At 37.5% G+C, this 23,228-nt stretch overlaps 1 protein-coding gene across 5 annotated transcripts in view; it reads right to left on the bottom strand.

Annotated features, from left to right (window-relative positions):
* The window catches only part of NALCN (sodium leak channel, non-selective), a 374,466-nt gene that overhangs the window by 58,215 nt on the left and 293,023 nt on the right, over positions 1 to 23,228 (bottom strand). For 4 of the 5 annotated variants that reach the window (XM_039473391.2, XM_074387470.1, XM_074387469.1 and 1 more), the window contains 3 exons: positions 14,411 to 14,484; positions 6,432 to 6,518; positions 380 to 481 (listed from right to left, as the gene is read on the bottom strand). In XM_039473391.2, the coding sequence (XP_039329325.1) occupies positions 380 to 481; positions 6,432 to 6,518; positions 14,411 to 14,484 (263 nt within the window). The remainder of the gene's footprint in view (positions 1 to 379; positions 482 to 6,431; positions 6,519 to 14,410; positions 14,485 to 23,228) is intronic. The other variant, XM_039473390.2, reaches the window with a different exon arrangement.

The following is a 23,228-nucleotide window of genomic DNA, read 5'->3' as shown; positions in this document are numbered from 1 at the left end:
CAGTGACCATGATAAAATCAAAATAAAAACACTTTTTCTGCCACAATGCCACAAATGCCTATGATTTCTTTTCACAGCAGAAGCTTCCAGTCTCCCCATATGTCTTTGATCCCATCTAACAAAATTCAGAATTTTTCTTTCTGATGTTAAAAGTGAGAATTTGGCCATCTCTAAGGAAAAGGATTGTGAAGTAGAGATTTTTTGAATCTTTGGATCTGATTAGGTGTTTCGTTATTGTAACAAACAGCAAATAGAACTCGATTCCTCAGCCATGCCTGTCCAGCAGGCAGGGCCAACAGTCGTGGCTGTGTACACTGACCATTTCCTATAAAAACCCTTTCCTTAGCGTCTCTGAAGCCCTGGTTTCCCAAGTATTTACCTGCGTTCTTGGCGGATGTGATGCTGCACGCTGAGGATTGACCTCTCCTTTGCTGGCTGCCCCTCGAATGATCCGCTCAGCATGCGCTGTCGGGTGCAAGCTCTAGAAAAAAAAAAAAAAGGAGCCCAAGATAAATGCATGGTTTGTACACTTGGGATGAATAATACATAAGTGCTCATTACTTTTATTATTTTAAAGGTAACACCAATGAAAAAACAAAATACAGCTAATAATGTTTAATTATAAAGGAAAATGAACTTCACGTTCTGTGTCAAGAACACTTACAAAGCAGAATTACCACAGCTATGAAAGAGGGGCTGGAAAATAAACAGAAAGCTCGTCTGTGGCCTCTCTTCCTTCTCTCTCCTCCCTCCTCTCCAAAAATAATGGTAGAGCTTCTATCTGGACACCATAAGCAGGAAGGCCAGCCTACCCACAGTGATATGGTTTGGCTGCGTCCCCACTCAAATCTCATCTTGAATTCCCACGTATTGTGGGAGGGACCTGGTGGGGAGGTAACTGAATTGTGGGGACAGGTCTTTCTCGTGCTGTTCTCGTGACTGTGAATAAGTTTCACGAGATCTGATGGTTTTAAAAAGGGGAGTTTCCCTGTACAAGCTCTCTTCTCTTGTCTGCCAGCACTTGAGACATGGCTTTCACCTTCCGCCATGATTGTGAGGTCTCCACCGCCACATGGAACTCTAAGATCATTAAACCTCTTTCTTTCGTAAATTGCCCAGTCTCAGGTATGTCTTTATTAGCAGCATGGAAACAGACTAATACACACAGTCAATCACGATGTCAGTTTCTAATAAACCCCCTTTGGGAAGGATTTGTTCACTCAGCCTCCTGGAATGATGAAATACATGTTCCAAGGAGATTTTGCAGAACTTGAGAAAAACAGGAAAACATAAAGTTTAGAAGCAAAAATGAGTCATAAAGAGAAGTAACTAAAGCTGGAATTATGCACAACAATGTAAACACAACACAACTGAACTGTACACTTAGAAATGGTTTAGATGGCAAATGTTATGTGTTGTTTTTAAAACCACAATTTTAAAAAAAGCACACAGTTTTTGGAATTATTACCTACGGCAACCTCAGTCGGAAGCTTGCAGCTTACTGGTAACCAGTTACCACTTGCTTTGTATTCGCTAAACCATGAAGACTTTTGCAAACATGTTCTCTTTAGACCATAACTGGGCTTGTGTTAATTTCAGATTTGCTAATGAGTGAAAGCAATTGAGTGGCCTAACACCTGTGGTGTGAAGAGTTTTGGTGAGAGAAAAAAAAAAATCTTCTCCAGAAAATTTTCTCCAACTGGGAATGACAGGAATTCCCTTGAGATAGTTGGTTAGTGGCAAGAAAATAACACAAGGCATTAAAAGACCTGTGTGCCAGAAGTTACACTGTTAGGAACTAGTTGGGTGATCTTTGGGCCCATCTCACTTACTGGTAAAATGAAGAGAAAGACTTGCTCTGAAAGATAGCTCATAGGTTGAAAAATCAATGATTTTATGATATGCAAATCGAATGATACTTTATTTGCTCAACACCTGAACATATAATCCTGCCATTTTTACATAATATTTTCATATTCATGTTTCTTAAAATGCATTTCTTGAATGGCTTTGAATATTATTACTGTCTGTCTCAGAGTTAAGATCTTTGAGAAAAGGATATGTATGTGCTTAGCATACTTAAAATAGCTCTTATGATACACGTATAATAGACGCATTTTAAAGTACTTAAAGATAACATATTTATATTATCAAGAACATATAATATCACATAAGAACTTAGTTTCTAATAACATATAAGAACTTATTAAATATGTCATATTAAGTACTGAAAAATAATTTTAATGTGGATGAAGATAATTATGGTAAATATCTATGAAAAAAATCATACAAATTCACTGAATGTAAATGTATTATTGGAAACAAACCCCAAATAATCGCTATTTTTTCACTTACTAAACAGCATGAAACAACTTTTGTACAGATACATAAATACGTCTAAAGAGAACATTCTGAAAAATCTAATCTCATTATACCAGGAGACCACTGGCCACACACAGGTTCCTGGTGCATCAGGAAAGGACTACACATGAAAGTGACAAACCTGAGATTGGATGGCGGACACAGGAGCAAAGGAATGGGAAGGAGGTTTTACAATCCTTTGGCCTGGAGCTCACCGGGATGCTGAAACAGGTATAGAAATATTCCCACAATAGGATGTTTCTCATAATGAAACAGCCCTGTGGTACCTTAGCCATTGTCACATTCCTCGGCCATGTAAGACATTTTGCTATTTTGGAAAATAAGAGTGTTGGCAGAAAGCTCTAGATGTCAGCTGGACACAATCAGATCTGCGAAGAGGTTACATCTACTCAAGTCCAGTGTGCCCAGGTTCATACAAAGGCACGGTGAAAGTTTGCTTTATTATTTTTGAAAGGAAATACAATGCTACCATGTATAAGAATATACAGTGAGGCAAACCATGAAATACCAAACAGTGTTTCAACATGCATAGTACAATGACAGACTGATATAAATGGGTTCTGCAAAGTAACATGAAATGAGAAATGAATATTTCACCTATATGAAAGCACAAAAAATGACTTGTTACATACTCCATGTTCCTACGGTACGTTATTAATCGAGCTCCTTTAATGCTTACGGCATGTTCTTATCATTAGTTATTCCCCTTACTAGGCTGTGAGTAGATTAGGGACCACTTTATCACTCAGCCTCCTGTTCCTGGGAAGTTTGGTTCCTGGCCCTCAGGCTGCCTGATGAACAGAATGAGTAATTGAAAAGGTGGGGAGGGTGAGTAGGGAGGGCAGCAGCGGGTGCGTGGGGATGGTGTGGCCCCCACAGTGCAGCTGCTGATGGAAAGTTCTGCCTTTGTCTGGAAGTCTAATGGAGAAGATGAGTTGAGAAAACACAAGCTTGAGAAGCACACACTTCAGTTTTTATAAGTTGTGGGATTTAGATAGGTGACGTGCTTTCTCTGAGCCTCCATTTCTCATATGCAAAACGTATAGAACAATAAAGCCTTTCCTTCTGACTTCAGAAGGAGTTGGAAGAAGATGATTATGAATGTGACAGTGCTTTGGAAACATCGACACTTTCTTAGAATTGTAGTTGCTATTATTTCCTGCTGTATTTTGTCCCGTGTTGTGGCGGATGTTAAAACACTCTACATAGCACTGCGGACTAAGCAGCAAGTTTGGCAGAGGATGATAGTGGGAGCGCAGTCTTTTCCGTTCTGACCGATAGTGCCGTCCACTATGGACTAATGCTGCAGCCTCTTAACTGGTCTCCGTGACTCCACTCTCAAGAAACATGTTGCATTATTATCCCAAACCAAATGTTCTCTCGAATGAACATCCATATGGTATTGTGGTAGGCAGGTTTCTGAGATTACCCTGATGATCTCTGCCCTCTGGGTTTCATGACTTTGGGTACTTCCCTCCCCTTGAATGTGGGTGGCACTTAGTGACTTCCTTCTAAGAAGCGAAAGAATGGGAGAGATTGTAGAACACTGTAACTTCTGTCTTCCTAGTGCTCTCTCTGTCTCTCTCTCTACCTCCCTCTCTCATGCTGACTTGCTCTTGCTTGCTTGACCATGAAGCAAGCTTCATGTTGTCAGGTACTCTGCGGAGAGTTCCGCCTGGGGAGGAATCCAGCAAACCGCTTGGAACTGAGGCCTTCATATCACAGCTCACAAGGATTGAGTGTTATTTTTTCCACTCAAGTCCAAATGCATGCAACTTGGAGAGACAGACGATTGAGTGATGCCCAGATCCCTGACTAAAATTGTGAGATTAAAAATGTGTTGTTTAAATCACTTAAGTTTTGGAGTAATTTGTTATGCAGCAACAGATCACGAATGTAGTTATTATCACTGCCTTAAAAAAGACTAGGCCTAACGGGCAGTGTGGCTTACAAAGCCCTGTGTGGTCTCCCTCTACCTCTCTTTCTGGCCTCATTTTTACCAGGAGAAATCGCATTCTTTCCATGTCATTCTCTGTGGTCTTTTAGTTCTTCACAGATACCATGCTCCAAAGAGCTCTAAGAGAGCAGGGGTTGTCTTTAAAATTGTTCATGATTATTTCTCAGCTCTTGTCCACAGTAGGTGCTCAATAAATATTTGTGGAATGAATGAACCTTGAAATTCTGTGAAGATCAAATATTTTGATTTCTTTTTGATCACTCCATGCTTTTGGAGCATGAAAATAATCACGGACAAAACAGCATGTGTTTAAAATATGCTTTTTAAAAGGGCAAGTTAAACAATCTTAATTTTATCTCAAGTTAGATTATGATGCCACTCAAGAATAATGAGCTGCATACCTACACTAGAAGAGACAGTAATGAAAGAAAAATGACACTGATTCTTGCAACTAAAAAATTCTTAAGTCTTTCTCTATATTGTGTATGGAAGATATTAGGGAAGGCTGAAAGCCAGTGTGGAGCAAAGCAGGTTGTAGCAGGTGAATTCATTTCCATTTCTTTAACTGGAGATCTGATCTGTCACTAGGAATGTGGCCTCCACATACCTTCTCTTACAGGAATCTAATACTTGCAAGCCCAAATAGTGAATAACTACAGAATTTGATATTTATTTTATATAAGAAATGAGATGTGCACTTCCTTAACGTTACCAGGCAATAGATCTACCCAGAAGGAGAAATGCTCGAATATTCCATGGTGTTATAATTTGCCATTTTAAATTTTTCATTAGGATTGAGATGCCTTTTGGTCTCACGTAAGGACAAACGAGGTATGTCTTCAGGAAGAAAACGTTCATTTATTTGCTGCCCAGAGTAAAAGCAAAGCTAATACTGGAAAAACACTGTGATCTTCAGAGACAGTCTCACTTTTCTTAGGGGAAGGACTGGGTAGTGTCAGGTATCAAGGTTTTTAACATCTCCCCTAGATCTCTTCATAATGCCAAGTATGAGGAGGCAGTTTCTCAGGAGCTCCATCTAGTGGCTTGATATAAAAAATTGTCCAGCCTCCTGGTCTGCAACTGGGAGGCACAAGACTTCAAGTGTCTGGTGAAAAATAATGAAGTCTTTTGTCTTGTCTGAGTGAGGAAATTCTGCATTATGCAGCCATATGTAATCCCTTTATTCCTGTTCCCTGGAGGAGAATTACGGTGAGGCATTTTCCTTTTCCCAGTTGGGGTTAATGTTATGCCCTCTCTACCTTTGAAAGTAAAACAAGATGAGGACCCCTGAGGATGATTCAAATGTGGGAATATTCTTCAGCAAACACACATTCCCAGTTGCAAAAATATTACCCCTGGTTTCTTGCCAAGCCTTTGAGAAAAAAATATATGAAAGATTGAGGCTTTTCTTCCCCCTGCATTGCCTTTGTGCTATGGAATTTCAATTGCTCCTTATATGACAGCTATATATATATATATATTATATATATATATTAATATATATATATAATCTTTTGTGGAGGTTGGGAAAAGAGAATCATGTCTTGAAATTGTCTCTATTTTTCTTGACATTTCTCCATCTAAAATATTTTTAAATTGGCCTAAAGATGATGGTTCTAAGAGAGATTTTGGAGCTTTATTAGCCTTTAAACACCACTAGCTGTTTATAGACACAGTAGCAGGGGGTCCCCGCTTCTTTTCTTCTTTGTCTTCCTGTCTTCTTTCTTAATGTCCCAGAACAGGGGTGGGGGAAAAGCCTATACATTCTGTAATGAAAGGGAGAGGCTTATGAGTCTTCAAATTATTTTCACTCATTATAGAAAAGTTAGATTACACCCAGCATCTGGTATTAAATATAATTACCGTCTAAAGGAACTGCAGTATAACTTTGCAGAGCATTACATTTGAGGGATTTTGCTCAAATCTCGAACTCCGCAAGTAATATGTTTTAAAGTATTATCCGAGGTTGGTTAATGTAATGTAATCACATTAGCAGACAACAGGAAAATAGTCTTTCAGTGGTAATCATGTAAAACTATGATTGCATAACTAAGAGAATGGATAATGAGTATTTCCTGGAAATGGCTCTTACCTGACTCCACTAGAGTGACAATGTGATCTTCCCAAGTAGAGACAACAGCGGATGCTAATGGGTGAGCTCGTCGGTAATGGCCTCTTGCTGAGATGAGGAAAAAGCTGCATTTTTATCCTAGTGGATACCCCACTCCTTTGTGACTCAGCCCTGTCCCAAGTAAATGGATCTGGCTTTTTCATAGCAACCGCGAGTTAGTTCTTCCCAATCTTGTGTTATTCATAAAAATGGTTTCATAGAAATGTGAGTACATGGGTGACCAGAACTTCATTGTAGGCAGAAAATAAAATAAACCTTGAATGTCTTTATCTTAGGAACTTATACCCATACTATAAACAAAACAGAAAAATTAACTCATGAGAAATCCATGCCTTTAGTGCACCTATTAAATTTCAGCATAAAAAATGTCTGCAATCCCCCATCATTCGCTGGGCTTCAAATTTAGTAACACTACTGACTCAGCAACGTGCAAATTTCAATGCAAAGGCTAAACTTTTCACTACAATAAAAGTGAAATTTTGTAAATATTGCAGAAATGGTACTGGCCAATATTCAACAGATATGTATTCTATGTTCTATACTACTTTACCCTCCAGTGATAAAATAACAGAAGAAAGACCTTGTTAAATATCTTCCCATCTCTATGGTTTTGTCTCTCACAGAAAGTCATATAGCTGGAATCATACAGTATGTAGACTTTTTAGACTGGCTTCTTTTAACTTAGTAACCTGCGTTTATGTTTACACCATGTCTTTTCATGATGATAACTCATTTCTTTTCCATGCTAAATAATTATTCCACTCTCTGGATGGACCACAGTTTGTTTATCCATTCTCCTACTGAAGGACATCGTGGCTGCTTCCAAGTTTTGGCAATTGTCAATGAAGCTGCCATAAACATCAGTGCACGTCTATGGAGACACATATCTATGTATTTCTATGTGAATTTCTATGTCCGTAGAAACAGTGAAAAGATCATTGGTTGCCAGGGTTTGTGGAGAGGGAAGGATGAACAGGTGGAACACAGAAGATTTTTAGAGCACTGAAATTCTGCTGTATGATATTGTAATGGTAGACACACGTCATCACATATGTGTCCAAACCCACAGAATGTTCTACTCTAGGAGTGAACCCTAGTGTAAACTACAGAGTTTGGGTGATTGTGATGTCTCAGTGCAGGTTCAGCACTTGTAACAAACGTACTGCTCTGGTGGGGATGTTAATAGCTGGGGAGGCTGTGCCTGTGTGTGGGCAGAAGGTACATGGGAGATCTTTGTACCTTTGCTCCATTTTGCTGTGAACCTAAAACGGCTCAAAATATAAAGTTTATTTAAAAAAAGCCAAAACTCCCCAGGTTGGGCGCAGTGGCTCATGGCTGTAATCCCAGCACTTTGAGAGGCTGAGGTGGGTGGGTCACCTGAGGTCGGGAGTTTGAAACGAGCCTGACCAACATGGAGCAACCCCGACACTACTAAAAATACAAAATTAGCCTGGCATGGTGGCTTATGCCTGTAATCCCAGCTACTTGGGAGGCTGGGAGACAGGAGAATCGCTTGAACCTGGGAGGCAGAGGTTGTCATGAGCCAAGATCCTCCCACTGCACTCCAACCTGGGTGACAAGAGCGAAACTCCATCTCAAAAACGCAGTAGCCCTTCTAATCCATAACACAATTATATTCACTTTTGGGTTTATCTAAAAACAATCTACAAATCATATGTTATCTCAATAAAATATAACATATTTTGATTATCACAGATCAGATACTATCTAAAAATGTGATTAGAATATATTATTTTTAAGTTAGTTATATTTTGCCACTTTCATATCTTTACTATTTTATGTTTTATGCAAAACCATTAAGACACACATCTTGTCTCCTTAGTTTATGGTTCTCTGAACACACTTAATTTTCATCTGTCTACTTAGTTTATTTCCAAATAGTCCTTCAACTACCCCACCAGAGTTTTTAAGGGTCTGGAAAATCTTAAGAAAAAGCCAGTAATTACCAGGCAGCCTTAATAGAATTGCAAAGACAAATATTTATGAGAGTAATTCTCAATACTCTATTTTCTTAAAACTTGGGATTATTCATACCAAAGGCTGATTTAAAAAAAAATCGCTGCTATCTCAGGGAGCTGGCACAAACCCTACGCTGCAGGGGTCTCTGCCTTTCTCTCATCTGTAGGGTCAGTCCAGTACCCTCCCTTTCCACTGAGGAGTGCAGCTCAAAGGTCCAGGGGACACTGTAACACACTCAGTTCCTCGCAGCAGTGTCGAGGGTGTCTTGCTAGTTCAGCCCAGAATGCAGAGCGGCAGAGAAATAACATGACCTTATCCATGGCTGCTGAATAGCTGGGCTGACCTATGGAACAATAATTCTGAAAGGAGAATTTTCCAAATGGGAAAAAGCAAACGGTGTGAAATGCCTCGCATGTGAAAGACACTCCAGAGATATTTCTTGAATGAATGCATGAATTGTTAGGGGCACTTTCTTTCAGGAAAAAAAAATCCAGCTAATGTCATTTAAGAAACTGCAGATTAATAAATATATAGTGATTTTATACATATGTAAGTAGTATATAAGTTGTATGTACAGTCATTACATGATTCTTTTAAAATGATGAATAAGACAAAAACTAACCCTATGTATTTTATTAAACCTGTTTAAGTTTTTTCTGTAGTAAGTAGCATTAAACTAAAGACTATTCCTTAAGGCTTAAAAATTATTAATATAAGCGCATGGCAAAGAAAGCTATGTTATAAAACCAAATGTCAGAATGTAAACATCATATAAGACTGAGCATTTGAAAGGTTATAAAGATATTTTCCTTGTTAAGGAGGTACTCATGGCAAACCATAAAAGGATGGAACTTTCAAAAATAGCATAAAATGTTTAATTGTTTTATTTTGACATTTCTCTATTCCTTCAGCTTCGCAGGAATGATAATGCGTTTTTGCTCAATTTCAGGGCTTTGAATTAGAGGAAATCTCAGCAAAGGTAGGGACGCTTTTGAAAGCACATTGCTATTTGTTTCTGATTTTGCCTGATGCAGAGAAAAGGTCACTGCCTTTTGAAAAGAAGCTTTCTTTAGTGGAGCTGAACAATATAGTCTAAGTCAGAACAACAGCAAATTTAATAGCAATCTCGGATTTTATAATTCAGGTAGTGGAACATTCTCTCTCTCACAGTCCTCTTCATGCGAGTCTTAAAAAACAACGACACAGATGCCTGTTTGTGCCAAGCCAATCATCTGCATTTTAGCGCGGGCCAGTATTCTCAAGTTCTGTAAAAATAGCCTACTTTTTTTTTTCTCATCAAAGAGTTCTCAAATATATTCAAAAATTCATTTCTATTTCTCAAAACATCAATTAATTTAAAAAGGTACAAAAACATGAATTAAAGATGATTATACATAGAAATGGGTGATTCTACCTGTGAGTCACATACCTCAGGCACTAGGGCCCTTCCTCCCTGAAAGACTTCTTCCTCTGGGGGCTGGAATTTCCTGTTCATAGTAATGTATATAACATACTTTCTGTAAGAATAATGCGGATCCTGTTTCAAATGGAAGATGGATATTTGGAAATGTGGATCCCCTGAGAACTAAGACCCCTGGCAGCTTTCCAGCTTCATTTCCAGGGCTGAGAGCTGAGGGCTCTGTGTCAATATGACTTGACTCGTCCAGGAAGGTAAAGCTGTTAACCAGTCAGCAACTTCACTGTTGGCTTCAGGCACTTCCCCCAAATTCATTTATCTGAACTACAGACTGCCGGGCCAACCCTCTTCTCCAGACACTAGGTCGCTCAACTGGTCAAGCTAGACACCTACAAATAATTGGTATTCATTAAGATTTTTGTCAAGAATCTACCCAATGGGGTCCATCAATCCCAAACTTGAAAAAAAAATACGATGTATAAAAATCAGTAGCATTTGTTTGTTAAAGGTAATACATTTGTCTGATTAAAAACCTAAAAGGCACAAAAGGAAAAATAAATTTCATGTGTGAAGAGGACAGCAGAAGGTCACCATTTATTTTTCTTCTTCTTAGATCACCCGAGTCAAGAAGGAGAATGAAATCAGAAGGGCAAACTCTCTGTAAAGAACGGATAATTCAGATGTTGAGCCAAAGTCAGGGGAAAGAACACGGAGAGCAGTGGAGAGGCACCAGGCAGGTCAGTTTCCCTACCTGGTCCTCAACTACAGCACTGCTGTCTTCAGAACAGTAACTAGGACTTGTCCGTATCAACATCTTCAATAGTCAACTCGTAACACGAATTCTGCCCAATCTCAAACAGACCTCCATCCTATGGACGCTGAAACCCAAACCCAAAACCCTCCAACTATCCACCTCGGACCTATTCCTTCTGAGACACTGTGAAGACGAGGCAGCTTTCCTTACTGGAATAAGCATTAAATTTCACTGTTTGGTCAATGGATTATTCAGACAACCTTTTTAAGGTAGACGAGAAAACTGAGGGTCAGAGGTGTGAGTTGTTCAAGGCTACAAAGAAGCAGAACCTGATGCCAGCCAGGGGGGATTGAACATCAAGTCTAGTATCCTACAGGAAAACTGGAGGGACCCGAAGATCGCCTCCTCCCCACTCCCATGGAATAGACATGAGAGCTGAGAATTTAAATTAATTGCCCGTTTACCCAGCGAGGCCTCCAGAAACCTTAAGTCAGGGAGTTGCTTTGTTTAATTTTTTCCCAAATATTTGTCATTTTTTGAAAAGTTATCCTAAGATACTAATATTTCATAAAAGCTTCCTCTTATAGTCCTCTGGATTTAAAGTTTATGTGATTTATCTCTATCTGCACACAAATTAGGACGAATGTGATGTTTGCCAAAATGATCCAACTCAGGTCTTTTTTTCAAGCCTCCCTATACTTCTCTTACTTACCTCCCTGGCGAGGAACCTCTTGGATGAGACTAAAGACAATAATTCTACGAAAATAACAAACTTACAAAGTTAAAAGTGAGAGAACACTAAAGCGGCAGTCTCTGTCAGACTTACTTGTATCTAGGTAGACCCATCTATTAAAAGATGGACTCTGCATCCCCTTTGTTTTAAAGCCCTTTCATTTTTTAAAAGCCTTCTTTCAAAATGCAGATGGTCCTGGGAGACCCCACTGCTAAGTTACCCAGGAATCCTTGCAGAGTTTAATCCACAGGCAGCAAGGTTAGAGCCTGGGAGAGCGGAGTCTCTAGAGGCAGTAAGAAGACACTGAAAGAAGGGTGGAGAGCTTTTGTTCCTTCCCTATTTTGTGGAAGGTTGTTCGAATCAATTGTCCTGAGGTTACTGCAAATATTTTCTTTTTTTAAAAAAATCACTATTCCCCCTCTTCTTTTTCCTTTTAGCTGCTATTGTTCCTAGAAAAACAGCATAAACGATGCCCACAAACATCCATAGACACAGATCCAATCTATTCTTGACTTTTTAACTAATGGATCATTTTATAATGCAGGTATAGTATCACTGCCACTGTTATTAACTACGATTAGTGGTGAAATGATAAGTACTCCCAAAGCATCAGTTTGAGATTTTGCATTTGCCCTTAATTCATGCAGAGACTAGTATAGAAACAATGAAGAAACCATTCCCACAGAAGAAAAAGTGAAATGACTTTATAAGATCAAATTTGTATTTAAAAAATTCTTTTTTTTCCCCCCAAATTTTGGCTTTTTATTCCTGAGATTCACAAGGTAACATAGCTCAGGCAGTTCTGAAGCACTGCCTCTCATTTCTTATTATGCTGCACTGTAGTAAAATACTATTAGCTCTGGGTATCCCCTAACTACATCATTGTTGAGCAAGTTTGAGGGGTCTATATTCCCTGATAGTCTTTAAAATATTGCTTATGTACATTATGTAATTAAAGAAACAAAAACCACTTCTGTATATTTGAAAATCAGCAACTAAATTCCTCTTGTTCCATGTTAAATAGAAGAATGTAATTTCTAGCATTACTGTGTTTGTGCTTGAAAATAATTTTGAGAAACAAATTGGAGATTCTTAGCCATTCAATCTATTCAATTTTTATGATATTGTTCACTTTTTAAATTAGTTTTCATTGTCAAACCAATTAGCTGAATCTATCAGAAAAAGTCTGGTTTTATTTTTCAATTCAGATAACATGTAACCACATGCTCTTATGACAATCATGTTATTTCTAAGGCCCAGCTCTAAGGTGCATAGTTTTGGGAGGGAAGTTATCCATAAAATTGCCACCTGGATAAATAATAAGGCATGGCCCCATGGGACCCTCCTTTTGGAGAAAGCCAGGTGGGAACGGTACTTTTACTTGGCAACCCAGAGGATTTTACATCCAGATGAACACATAGCATAGTTTCTGGAGGAGTGAGAGTTTTACCTTTCTTTTGTAAACTATGAGAGGGGTAAATAAGGATAGGAGGGTGAAAAAGGTAAAGTGACAGATCAGTTTTAGGAAAGAGTTCCTAAGGAAGTGAGGCCTGGATATCTCTTCCTTGCAAGAATCTGTTTCTAACTAGGAACGACTCTGAAACCCATTCATACAGAGGGCCCATTCACACTCACCGCAAGCCAGGTTGCTCTGGACAGGTGAGTAAGGTCCCTGTAGTTCCTGACTTGACAGGCAGATTCTCATTGCAGACTCTGAGAGTTATGATGTCCTTGTGGGTAGTTTCTGGTTTGAGGGTGATTTTCTCTTTTTAGTGAGTGGATTGGCATTGCTGTAGGACCCTACCATGAACTTGTCTGGTGTAGGTGCAGCTGGAATCATGATCCTGATGTAACATGTGTGGTTCAAGGCCAGCCTCACTGCATGTTCTGATGGTAATACCAGGATGGAGTTACCAGCCAGTTGGGAGCAAGCCTAAGTTGGAACACAGGTTGTCTATTTCAATGAGACCTTGTCTATTTATCTCATCACATTTTGTGGTGATAATACGCAAGCCCCAGAAATAATTATTTTCATCATATAACAGCTACTCCAACACATACTAAACTCTATGCATGAATGTCAGCTAATGTAGCGAGAAATACTGTCCTGATTAGTTAGGAATGTTTTTTTACCTACAAATTTTAGGTAGTATTGTAAAGTAATAATAGTTTTAAAGATCATATATACTAAGATTTATTTCCTCATACTGTTTTCCAAGTTATAGTAATATGCATTCTGGAGAGAATGCTTTAATGTCTATTCTTAGTAATGAATCTAGTAGGAGGGAGCTAGACCTTCTTACCACTCACCACAGGTTTGCAGGGGTCTTCCTGGCATGAATCTGTCCACTAGCCTTGTGAGCGATCCTACCTCCAGTTCCCAATCTTGAGTTGTGTCATTTACATATGTTTATGTAAGTATCAATAAATACTATTCCAAATGCTTATGTGTTTTTATACTCATAACGTTACTGTATAATATAACATAGTCTTATAAAATTCTTAAGCAGGTTGCTTAATTTTCCCTATTGATGCTTCATTTCAAGATATCTTCTAGAAAATAGCCTTAAAAGTATATGTTCAAAAAAAAAAAGTATATGTTCATAAGGCATTCTAAGAAGATTGGTATACATTTTATTTTTTCCAGATTTTTAATAAATGTGTTAATAGATTAATGAATTATAATGAAAAATTTTACTCTTTTAGCAAGTATCCTTTAGATTGTGATTTCTCCTTTAGATATCACAAAAGATATAAAACTGTTAAAAATAACAGTGTTATTTTCACCTTTTGGTAAATGTTTATACTTACACTTTATGTTTAAATACGTGAAAAGAAAGGACTACTGAGCTAATAAAATATGTGTTTTTTTTAGAAATAACATTAATAATGTCTTCGACATTATTTATAAGTATATAGATACGCAAAGCTACTTTCTGGCAGAAAGTATATGCTGATGTGATGCCCAGAACATTAATTCATTTTTTAAAAAGCTGCTTTTTGATTAATATAATCCCACTTGTGTTTAATTATGTATCAATATTAATTGGTGTTACCTTAAGATTTTAGTGACTGCAGTCTCCTTTTCCAGAAGGTTCCTTGCTCTGATGCTGAAAACAGACTTGCGAAGCTGAAAATTATAAGAGTATCGCTTTAGTTTGGGAATGTTAAGAAATAATACACTGTCAAACCATTCAATAGATGACATCGTTAAAACACGAAACACAAATATTTTTCACCGAAGCATCATCATACAATGGATTCTTTTCTATTTTCACTTTCATTTGGGCAGCCCCATGAACCGTGAGGCCCCACGTCCCAGCCACGGATGGGGTGCACTGGCTGTGCCTCTCTGTGATAATGGCCTTCATCTGAACAGGCCTTTTCAGTTTCCACAGTCTTTAACATTGACGCTCATGCTGGACTCCTTATTTGTCTGACTGGTGCAGTGTTCTCTGATCCACATTATGTCTGCTGCAGGTTCTTTGCCTGTAACCCAACTCTAATCTGAACAATGAGTTTAGGAATTGTTTTCCTTGAAGACATGGGGACGAATAAAATGGCCATTCATGGTTTCTTCCTTAGTTGGCGATGGTAAAATTACTTCAGAGAAGGGAACTAAGGAGAAAATCTTCCTGGATGCTGACTATAAATTTGAAGATACACTCCCCAAGCTCAGGTTTGTGTGGCTTGCTAGCTGCAGAAGTCAGATTGGTGGACGGTGTACAAGGAGTTAACGCAGGCAGAAGGATGGCAAAGAGAAAGCAGGGAAGTGGGCCATCATGTTCCCATCATAAACAATAAATAACTAGAATAAATGATAAATAACGGGAAAGTGTGACTCCAGGAGTCAGACTGAAGATAGTAATTGAGACCTGTTCATTTGGATCAATAGATTAGATGGACTGAGAACTTAGCCTGGTATTAGTGACCATAGGAGATTTAGGGTAAACAGAATTTGGAGTTCTTGGTTTCTAGAAGTGAATAGCCTAGATAGGAAAACAAGGGTGGGACACATGAGATCATCAGTGACCAGTGCAGTGCAGTAGACAGCGCAGTGCTAGACAACATATAGAGGAGAAAAAGGGTGAGAGGAACCGGAGCTCTCTGCGGTGGAGCAGTGAGTCTGCACTAGTCGGCAAAGGCTTCATTGAAAAAGTGGAGGTTATACTGGGCCTTGAAGGAAGGCTAAGATTCCTAAAGGCAAAGGTGGCACTGGGCGAAGGACTGAAGCAGACGTGTGTGCACAGGGCAAGTTAATTTGGTGCAAACTACCTGTATAATTGCTGTGCTAGCCAGATCTTGGAACCAGGCAAGCAGAAGAAACCATACAGAGCATTCTGCGTTTCAAAAAAAGTTGTGGGGCTGGGGTCGGAGAAACACCCTCAGAAGACAGAAAACTCTGTATTCCATAAAAACAGAACACCTCGTTTGTTTCTTTTCGACAAGGGCTAGGTATGTTGAGGTACAATTCCCCAGCGCCTCATTCTAAAAACACAGCTATGAACAGATGCTATAATGTCAACCAAAGTGTCCATAAAGCCATAATGGAGAAGAACCAGAGTTACAGACAGGTCTTTTTAGTCACAAATGGCAACCTAGATAACATCGTAACTAGCAATCCACTTTTCACATTTCACAGCAGATCCGCAATTTCCCCCTCATAAGGAAAGGTGGCTCATTCATTTTTCTGTTCAAAAATGAAAAACCGAATTGGTTTCATTATTCACTAGAACTCTTAGGAGGAAAGTTAATGTGTGGATGAGGAGACAAGAGTGGATGCCATTTACCTGGAGATTCCATTTTCTTGGTAGCTTGTACATGCTATTTCCAATGATGTCTCATGAAGCTTTCCTACTTCTCCCCTCCTGTAAAGAGCTGATTTTGGCATGGATTTAACCTCTGAGTTGACAGCTCAACTCCCAAGGAAAGGTGCCTAGAGCTGCTTTTGAGGATGGAAGACAGCTGGTGGCCCCGTTATCATGGAGCATCTGCTCTTTAGACACCTAAGAACACACATAGTCCAGAGACAGACCCAGGCACAGAGGCTGTGACAGTGAGTTTTAAGAGAGGACTCCAGATCCCACAACTCTTACTTCATCTTCACAGGACAGTAACATGTGTTAGTTGTCTTTCCCTCAGTGGAAGATGACAGTTTGAATCCAATCACTTACCTATTGCCCCTGCAATTTCATGTTAGGAAAAACCTTTGGGATAATATCTGGCACACAATTGCCTAAATGATTTCTACCCTGCACAACAAGATTGCTAAAAGCCTACTGAATGGCCTCTGTTCTGAACTTGAACTGATTAAGACAAAATACAGTATTAACCCATACAAGGGAGTACTTGAGAACTGTTCCTATAACTAACACCCGAGGTAGCAGGAAAATAAATATTATAATAGAAAAACATCAGATTTAGCTTTGGGATGTACTTTTTTTGAGACAGAGTCTCACTCTATTGCCTAGGCTGGAGGGCAGTGGTGTGATCTCCACTCACTGCAACCTCCACCCTCCGGGCTCAAGCAATACTCCTGCCTCAGCCTCCCTAGTAGCTGGGATTACAGGCGTGCACCACCACACCTGGCTAATTTTCATATTTTTAGTAGATATTGGGTTTCATCATGTTGGCCAAGCTTGTCTTGAACTCCTGACCTCAAGTGACCCCCCCTGCCTCAGCCTCCCAAAGTGATAGGATTATAGGAGTGAGTCACCATGCCCGGCCTTTGAGATGTTCTTAAAAGAAGGAAAGAACACACACACACACACACACACACACACACACACACACACAACGTCTTCTTTCATATATCTATATAGATACACATATATAAGTCTTCTTTTATCTATTTATACAAATACATACTTGATATATATTTGATGTCCTAGATTTGTATTTAGATCATTATACACTTTGTTTTTTTCTACCAAACAAAGATGGCCTTTAGTGATTATCTAGTTATTCCCTTTGTTTTTCTTACTTCTATAGCAAAGCTTTGCATATTTTTTTTTGGCAAAGGGCATTCTTAGGCTGTGCTAGTCGTCACAAAGAACTGAGAGCTACACTGCTCTGCATTGCCCTCTTCTGGCGCTAAGAGATATTGACAATCACCTGAAATAATCAGCAAAACAAAAGTTTCATGAAAACATGTTTTCATCTCTTGCTGTGGTTTTTCTTCTTTAGGGACACCTATAATGCAGATGCTGGAATTCTGACTTTCTTCAATTTGTTATTTTTATTACAAATCATTTTTATCTCTTTCTTCATTACTTTTTGATTTTAAAAAGTTTCCTCCTCTTCATTTTCTATTTCTCACTCTTGAATCATCTGAAGTCCCTTTATGTTCCTTCTAGTTTAGTATTCATTGCTTTAATTTATAACTTTTCTGAGTTCTGGCACCTCATTTCTGAGTTTTTCTAACTTGCATTTATGTTGCTATTTCAACCTCAGGTAATTTTTATGTCTTTTAGCTAATTTTTCAATAGTATGCTACAGTTTGAGCTGGTTAGACTGTGTGTTTATGTGTTGCTTTCCTTGTCTACAGGGATAGTATTCTGCTCATTGTTTTGGTTATAATAATGTTTGCAAGGAATTTGGCTTTGATCATTTTCTCTTTTTCATTTTTAAACAAAATTAGTTTTCCCAAACAGTTTAGTATTTCTCTGTTAACTTCAGAGTTTCCTCTTCTGTTGTTTTAATATAGTGATCAAATATGATAGCTTTCTTTCTGAATTTCCGAGCTCTGTTTCTCAATCCTCCTTCCCCCACAAATTTTGTCTAGATCTCCTTTTATCCTTTTCACTCGTGTCCCTGGCCTGTTCAATTTTGATTCCACTCCTGGATTTTTTTTTAAATCTCAGAATAGAGCTAAGAAGATGTTCTACTTTTCCATGAACATTGGAGGCTCTGTAACTAAGCTCGGTTTCCTCCCACAGACACTAATACTATGCAAATCACGTGGCTATTGGTTTGTCTACACTGCTTTCATTTAGGGTTTGTGGATTACCAAGTTTGATGGTAAATATTAACTACAGATTCGGGGTTTTTATATCTTGGGGTTTGTTTTGTTTGTTTTCACTTGGGAATTCAAGATTAAACAATGATGCCAATACCTCTATCATCCTTGCAGAAGGCTCTAATGATTTTCTTGTTGAATTTTGAAGTAGATTTATCACTTTCATTACTGTTCCCAAAAAATAAAATTTCAGTTTTGTTGATATTACTTATCACTTCTTTTCCCCCCTTTTGATTAATATCTGCCCTTCTCTTCATTATTTCTTTCTTTCTGCTATCTTAGTGTTTTCTTGGTTGATAATTTTTTAAATTCTTGAAATGAATGCTTGGAAGATTAATTTAAGCCTTTATTTCTTTACCAGATATCCATGCAGAGCTATAATTTTCCCTCTAAAAATGCTGCTAGCTACTTTCCACAAGTTTGATGCATTTTTTTGTTCATTATTTTTTAGTCATAGATATTTCCTTATTTTCATTGATGTTTCTTCTTTGCTTATTTAAAAGTAGTTTTAAATTTCTGAATGTGTAGGGCTTTTTGTGATTGTTATTTTCTTGTTTTTAGGTTTCTGATTTTAGGACATTTTGGTCAAACAATGTCTTCTCTAGGACATTGATGTGTATGTTTAGATGTCTTTGTGGTATAGTAAATGGTTACATTTAAAAATCATACATCTGTTCTTGAATTAGAATGTTATTCTCTAGTCATTGAATGAATAATTTTATCAACACCAATTGCACATTTAAAAATGTACATTTTAAAACCTCTATATCTGTATTTCTTGGCTCCTTGATCTGTGCTGAGGTGATATACACATATTTTAAACTTAATCTTCAAACTAATCCTCATAGGTAGGTAAGGTATTATTATCTCTTTTTTACAGACTAAAGATCTAAGGCTCAAAAAAATTAAGTTGTCTAAGTTCACTTAGATAATAAATTGCAAAATTATTATTAGAACTCTGGGTCATGCAGCTTTAGTGTTCAGATCTTTTCACTACATTGTGATGTCTATGTAAACTGTCACTAGGCTTAGTATAAAAAAGCATTTTCTAAACTAAACTATATTGTAACAAAATATTATCTGCTTGACTTGAAATATTTGGTTTCCACATATTATAAACACTTGCTTATCTCACATCCTAATGCAAAATCTAAACTAATCATCTTTTTGTTGGTTCTACGTATGCATAATTAATTTTCAGAATAATGACCCTGAAACACTAAGAGAGATTAATACATTTCCTAACTCATTAAAGCCAGTATAATCTTAGTTTTTATATTTTACGTTTACTGATTCCTTAAAATCTGGGATCCATCAAAACTTTCAATCAATCAGAACATTAATTTGATTAATTCAATCACCCAGAAGTAACCACACCTATCTTGCATATACATTCCTTTGGGATGCTGCAATGCTTTGATCTAAAGAACCATAGCTTTCCCTAGAAACCACCTTCAGAATAAAGCCATCAATATTTACTTGCAAAAGCACACCACAAATATAAATATTCATCAGCTTTTTTGATTTATAATGTTAACAATATCTTTCTGTTTTAACTGGGAAAAAGTTTGAGTGGCTCCATTTTTTTCTCACTTTAAAAATATTGGCAGGGTAATAATAAATGGGAAAATGGTTATAAAAACATAGGACCGTAAAACACAAAACCATGGTCCAATGAATACAGCTGGATGAAGGTCATTTCTGCTAGAAAGGTGTAGTGTAATTATTGTAATGGGCCACTTTATTGAATAAGTCTCCCAAATAAAATATAGTAATTGGGAATAAGCAATTACTTACAATTGCCTGGGTTGAAGGTGGTATCTCATTTGACTATATTTGAATTTTCATGCACCATGAATTCAAAATTAATCCCAAAGTGCATATGACAGATCATGTGTGTGGCAAGGTGTTTCTATAAAATCAGCTTTCTCTGGATATGACATTATGCTTAGAAAGAAAATTTTAAGATGTGATTAATGTGAGCCTCAGCAAGATTAAAATGTTGATATTATGGATGTATGGAAAGGTGAATACGATTATAATTGCATATCATGAAGCTTTGAAGAGTATCTTAAAATGTGAATTTTTTTTAGATGACGGATCAAGATTTTTTACTGTAAGTTATTTCAATATCATATGTTCTGAACCCTGTAAAGAAACTATGTGGAGTTAAAATATGCATGTACATGTGTGTGCATGTGTGCACACTACACATACACCAAATCTTCACTCTTCCTTTGGGGTCCAAGGCACCCAGCACAAGTTGGTCTTTGCCCTATGTGAAACATCTTTCTATCTTTCCAATAGATTGTAAGCTCCTTAGGATACGGATAATGTATTCTTTGTTTATTATATTTTCTTTTGTTGTCTAGCACTGTGCACTGTTGGTGCTTGAAATATATTTGAAAATTGAATTAATTTCATATTAAAATATTACTTCCAATTTGTATTCCTTTTTCTGTTTCATATATTTGAATGTAGTTAGTCCTTGAGAATAAGAAATGTGAACGAGGTGAAAATTACAAAGAAGGACTGCTTATTTTGAAATGAATCAACTCACTCGATATATGGGAACATCTTGTAAAATTAGAAACTAAACAATTTAAAACTTAATTGATCTGATTTTTTTGCACTCGAATTTTCTGACAATGCTTCAATCACTAACACAGTCGCCTGGGGTCACTGTGGTCAAATATCAAATAATGAAACTAATTGTGCAAAGAACCTGGGAAAAGCAATACCTTTGATTACTGAAACAAATTTAGATAACTTTAATATACAGTACTTAATAATAAGAAACTATAAATATATGCTAGGTAGATTTTAATTATAAAAGTAAAAGACAAAATGACTTTATAATTATATCTAATTTAAACAGGAAGGCAAAGATTGGAAATCTGCAGAGACAAAAAAAGATGAGTGCAGCCTGTGATTCTAGAGAAAATGTCAGATGCTTTTAACCTGTTTGTGAATTTAGAAATTTCAATTTCAATTTCAATTTTTTTTTTTTTTTTTTGAGACAGTCTCACTGTAGCCCAGGCTGGAGTGCAGTGATATGATCTCGGCTCACTGCAACCTCCGCCTCCCAGATTCAAGCAATTCTCATGCCTTAGCCTCCCAAGTAGCCAGGACTACAGGTGTGTGCCACCATGCCTGGCTAGCTTTTTGTATTTTAAGAGAGATGAGGTTTCACCATGTTGCCCAGGATGGTCTCAGACTCCTGAGCTCAGGCGATCCGCCTGCCTCGGCCTCCCAAACTGCTGGGATTATAGGTGTAGAAATTCCAAATTCGAAATCCGTGGCAACACAAGGAAGCAGTCCTTGGTCTGTATTTATTTTCAATTGCATTTGAACTTCAGGTACAGATAAGAAGAACACCATTATTATCAACAAATACAACACATTGAGACTAGCATAACACTTAATAGAAGAGAAAATTTATAAGCAAAACTACACTCAGAAGAGGAAAAAGTTTAAAAAGAAGAGCAAAATATAAAATTCAAAGATAGATTTAGCAGCAGCCTTAACTCCTTGATACCTTTTTTGTACACAATATAGAAAACGCGATTAGAAACCTTGTGTATTACTTAAAAAAAAATTCTTAATCCTTGACTGATTTAGTTTGACTCTCAATGAACATTTACTAAGGAATACAAACAGCTGACATATAATTCCAACATAAAAATGGTTCCACAATTAAATATTCTGCAAAAATAATCACTGAGAGGGAATTCCTACTCTTATGTTAGTTGATGATAGAAAAATGTGTTTTTTAACTCAGGGCCCAGCAAACTGTTTCCATATAATAGTCCTCAAAAAATAATTGTTGCCTGAAAGGGTGAGTGCTCACACACATGGATATTTGTTTTTACCTTGAGAATTTACTGCAAAGACTGGTAAAAAGGAAAAAAAATGCTTTGATTTTATATTATGCGTCTTTTTATTTCCTTTCCATTATTGTGACTAAATTGGGAATCCATTATCCACTAAAGCATTTTTAGGCTAAAGAGAGAAGTGCACAGTTTTCATATTTGACATGACAAACACCAGTTCTTCCCTGTGAGACACAACCCATAGTTACACGGTAGCATCATGTCACCTGTCACTCTTCTCCTGGAGATACATCTTGAATGGTACTGCAGAGAGGCTAAGCTATTATTTAAAAAAAATTCTTTCAAAGAGCAAAAGCCCTAAAGATAAAAATAGGCTGTTCTCTCTCTCTCTCTGTCTCTCTCTCTCTAAGGTGAATAAACACTCATCCTGGAAATTATAGATCAGGCTGAGTAACTTGCTCTGTGAGGAGTTACAAGAACAAATTATCAAGCAGTCTATAATAATACAGAAAATTATAAAATGCTGTATGGCAGTCAACAAAACAGAAAAGTAAATCTTTCCAGAATGACTTAACTTCTTGAGATTCGAAGACACTATACAGACAATGAGGATAGCAACTAAAATATCAACAAAAATCAAACTCTCAAAAAAAAAAATCAGACTCAGGTACAATAAGGAAACTGATCAGCAATTAATACACTGCACACAACTAGACTTAAGTCTGAAGGTTAAATTTATGTAAAAGTCTTTTGTCCCAATTGATGACTAGAGGTCTGTTTGCTGAGTCTGACTTCATGGTATGGTTTAATAACAGCAACCTTTCTTATCTGGTTTGAGAGGCATGGAACATATGCTAGACCAGGTGCAATGCTAGGTATTTAACATATGACATTATTTGATTCTCATAACAAGCCTTGAAAATGAGAATGATCTCTGCTTTACAGATGAGGGTTGAAGCCTGCACCAGTTAATCACTCTTTTATCCAGCTTCTCTCAGTGACATCAAGCAACTGAGGCTTTGC

The sequence above is a fragment of the Saimiri boliviensis genome, chromosome 16 (genome assembly GCF_048565385.1).
Source record: "Saimiri boliviensis isolate mSaiBol1 chromosome 16, mSaiBol1.pri, whole genome shotgun sequence".
NCBI lineage: Eukaryota > Metazoa > Chordata > Mammalia > Primates > Cebidae > Saimiri > Saimiri boliviensis.
This window is presented reverse-complemented; position numbering and strand designations above follow the sequence as displayed.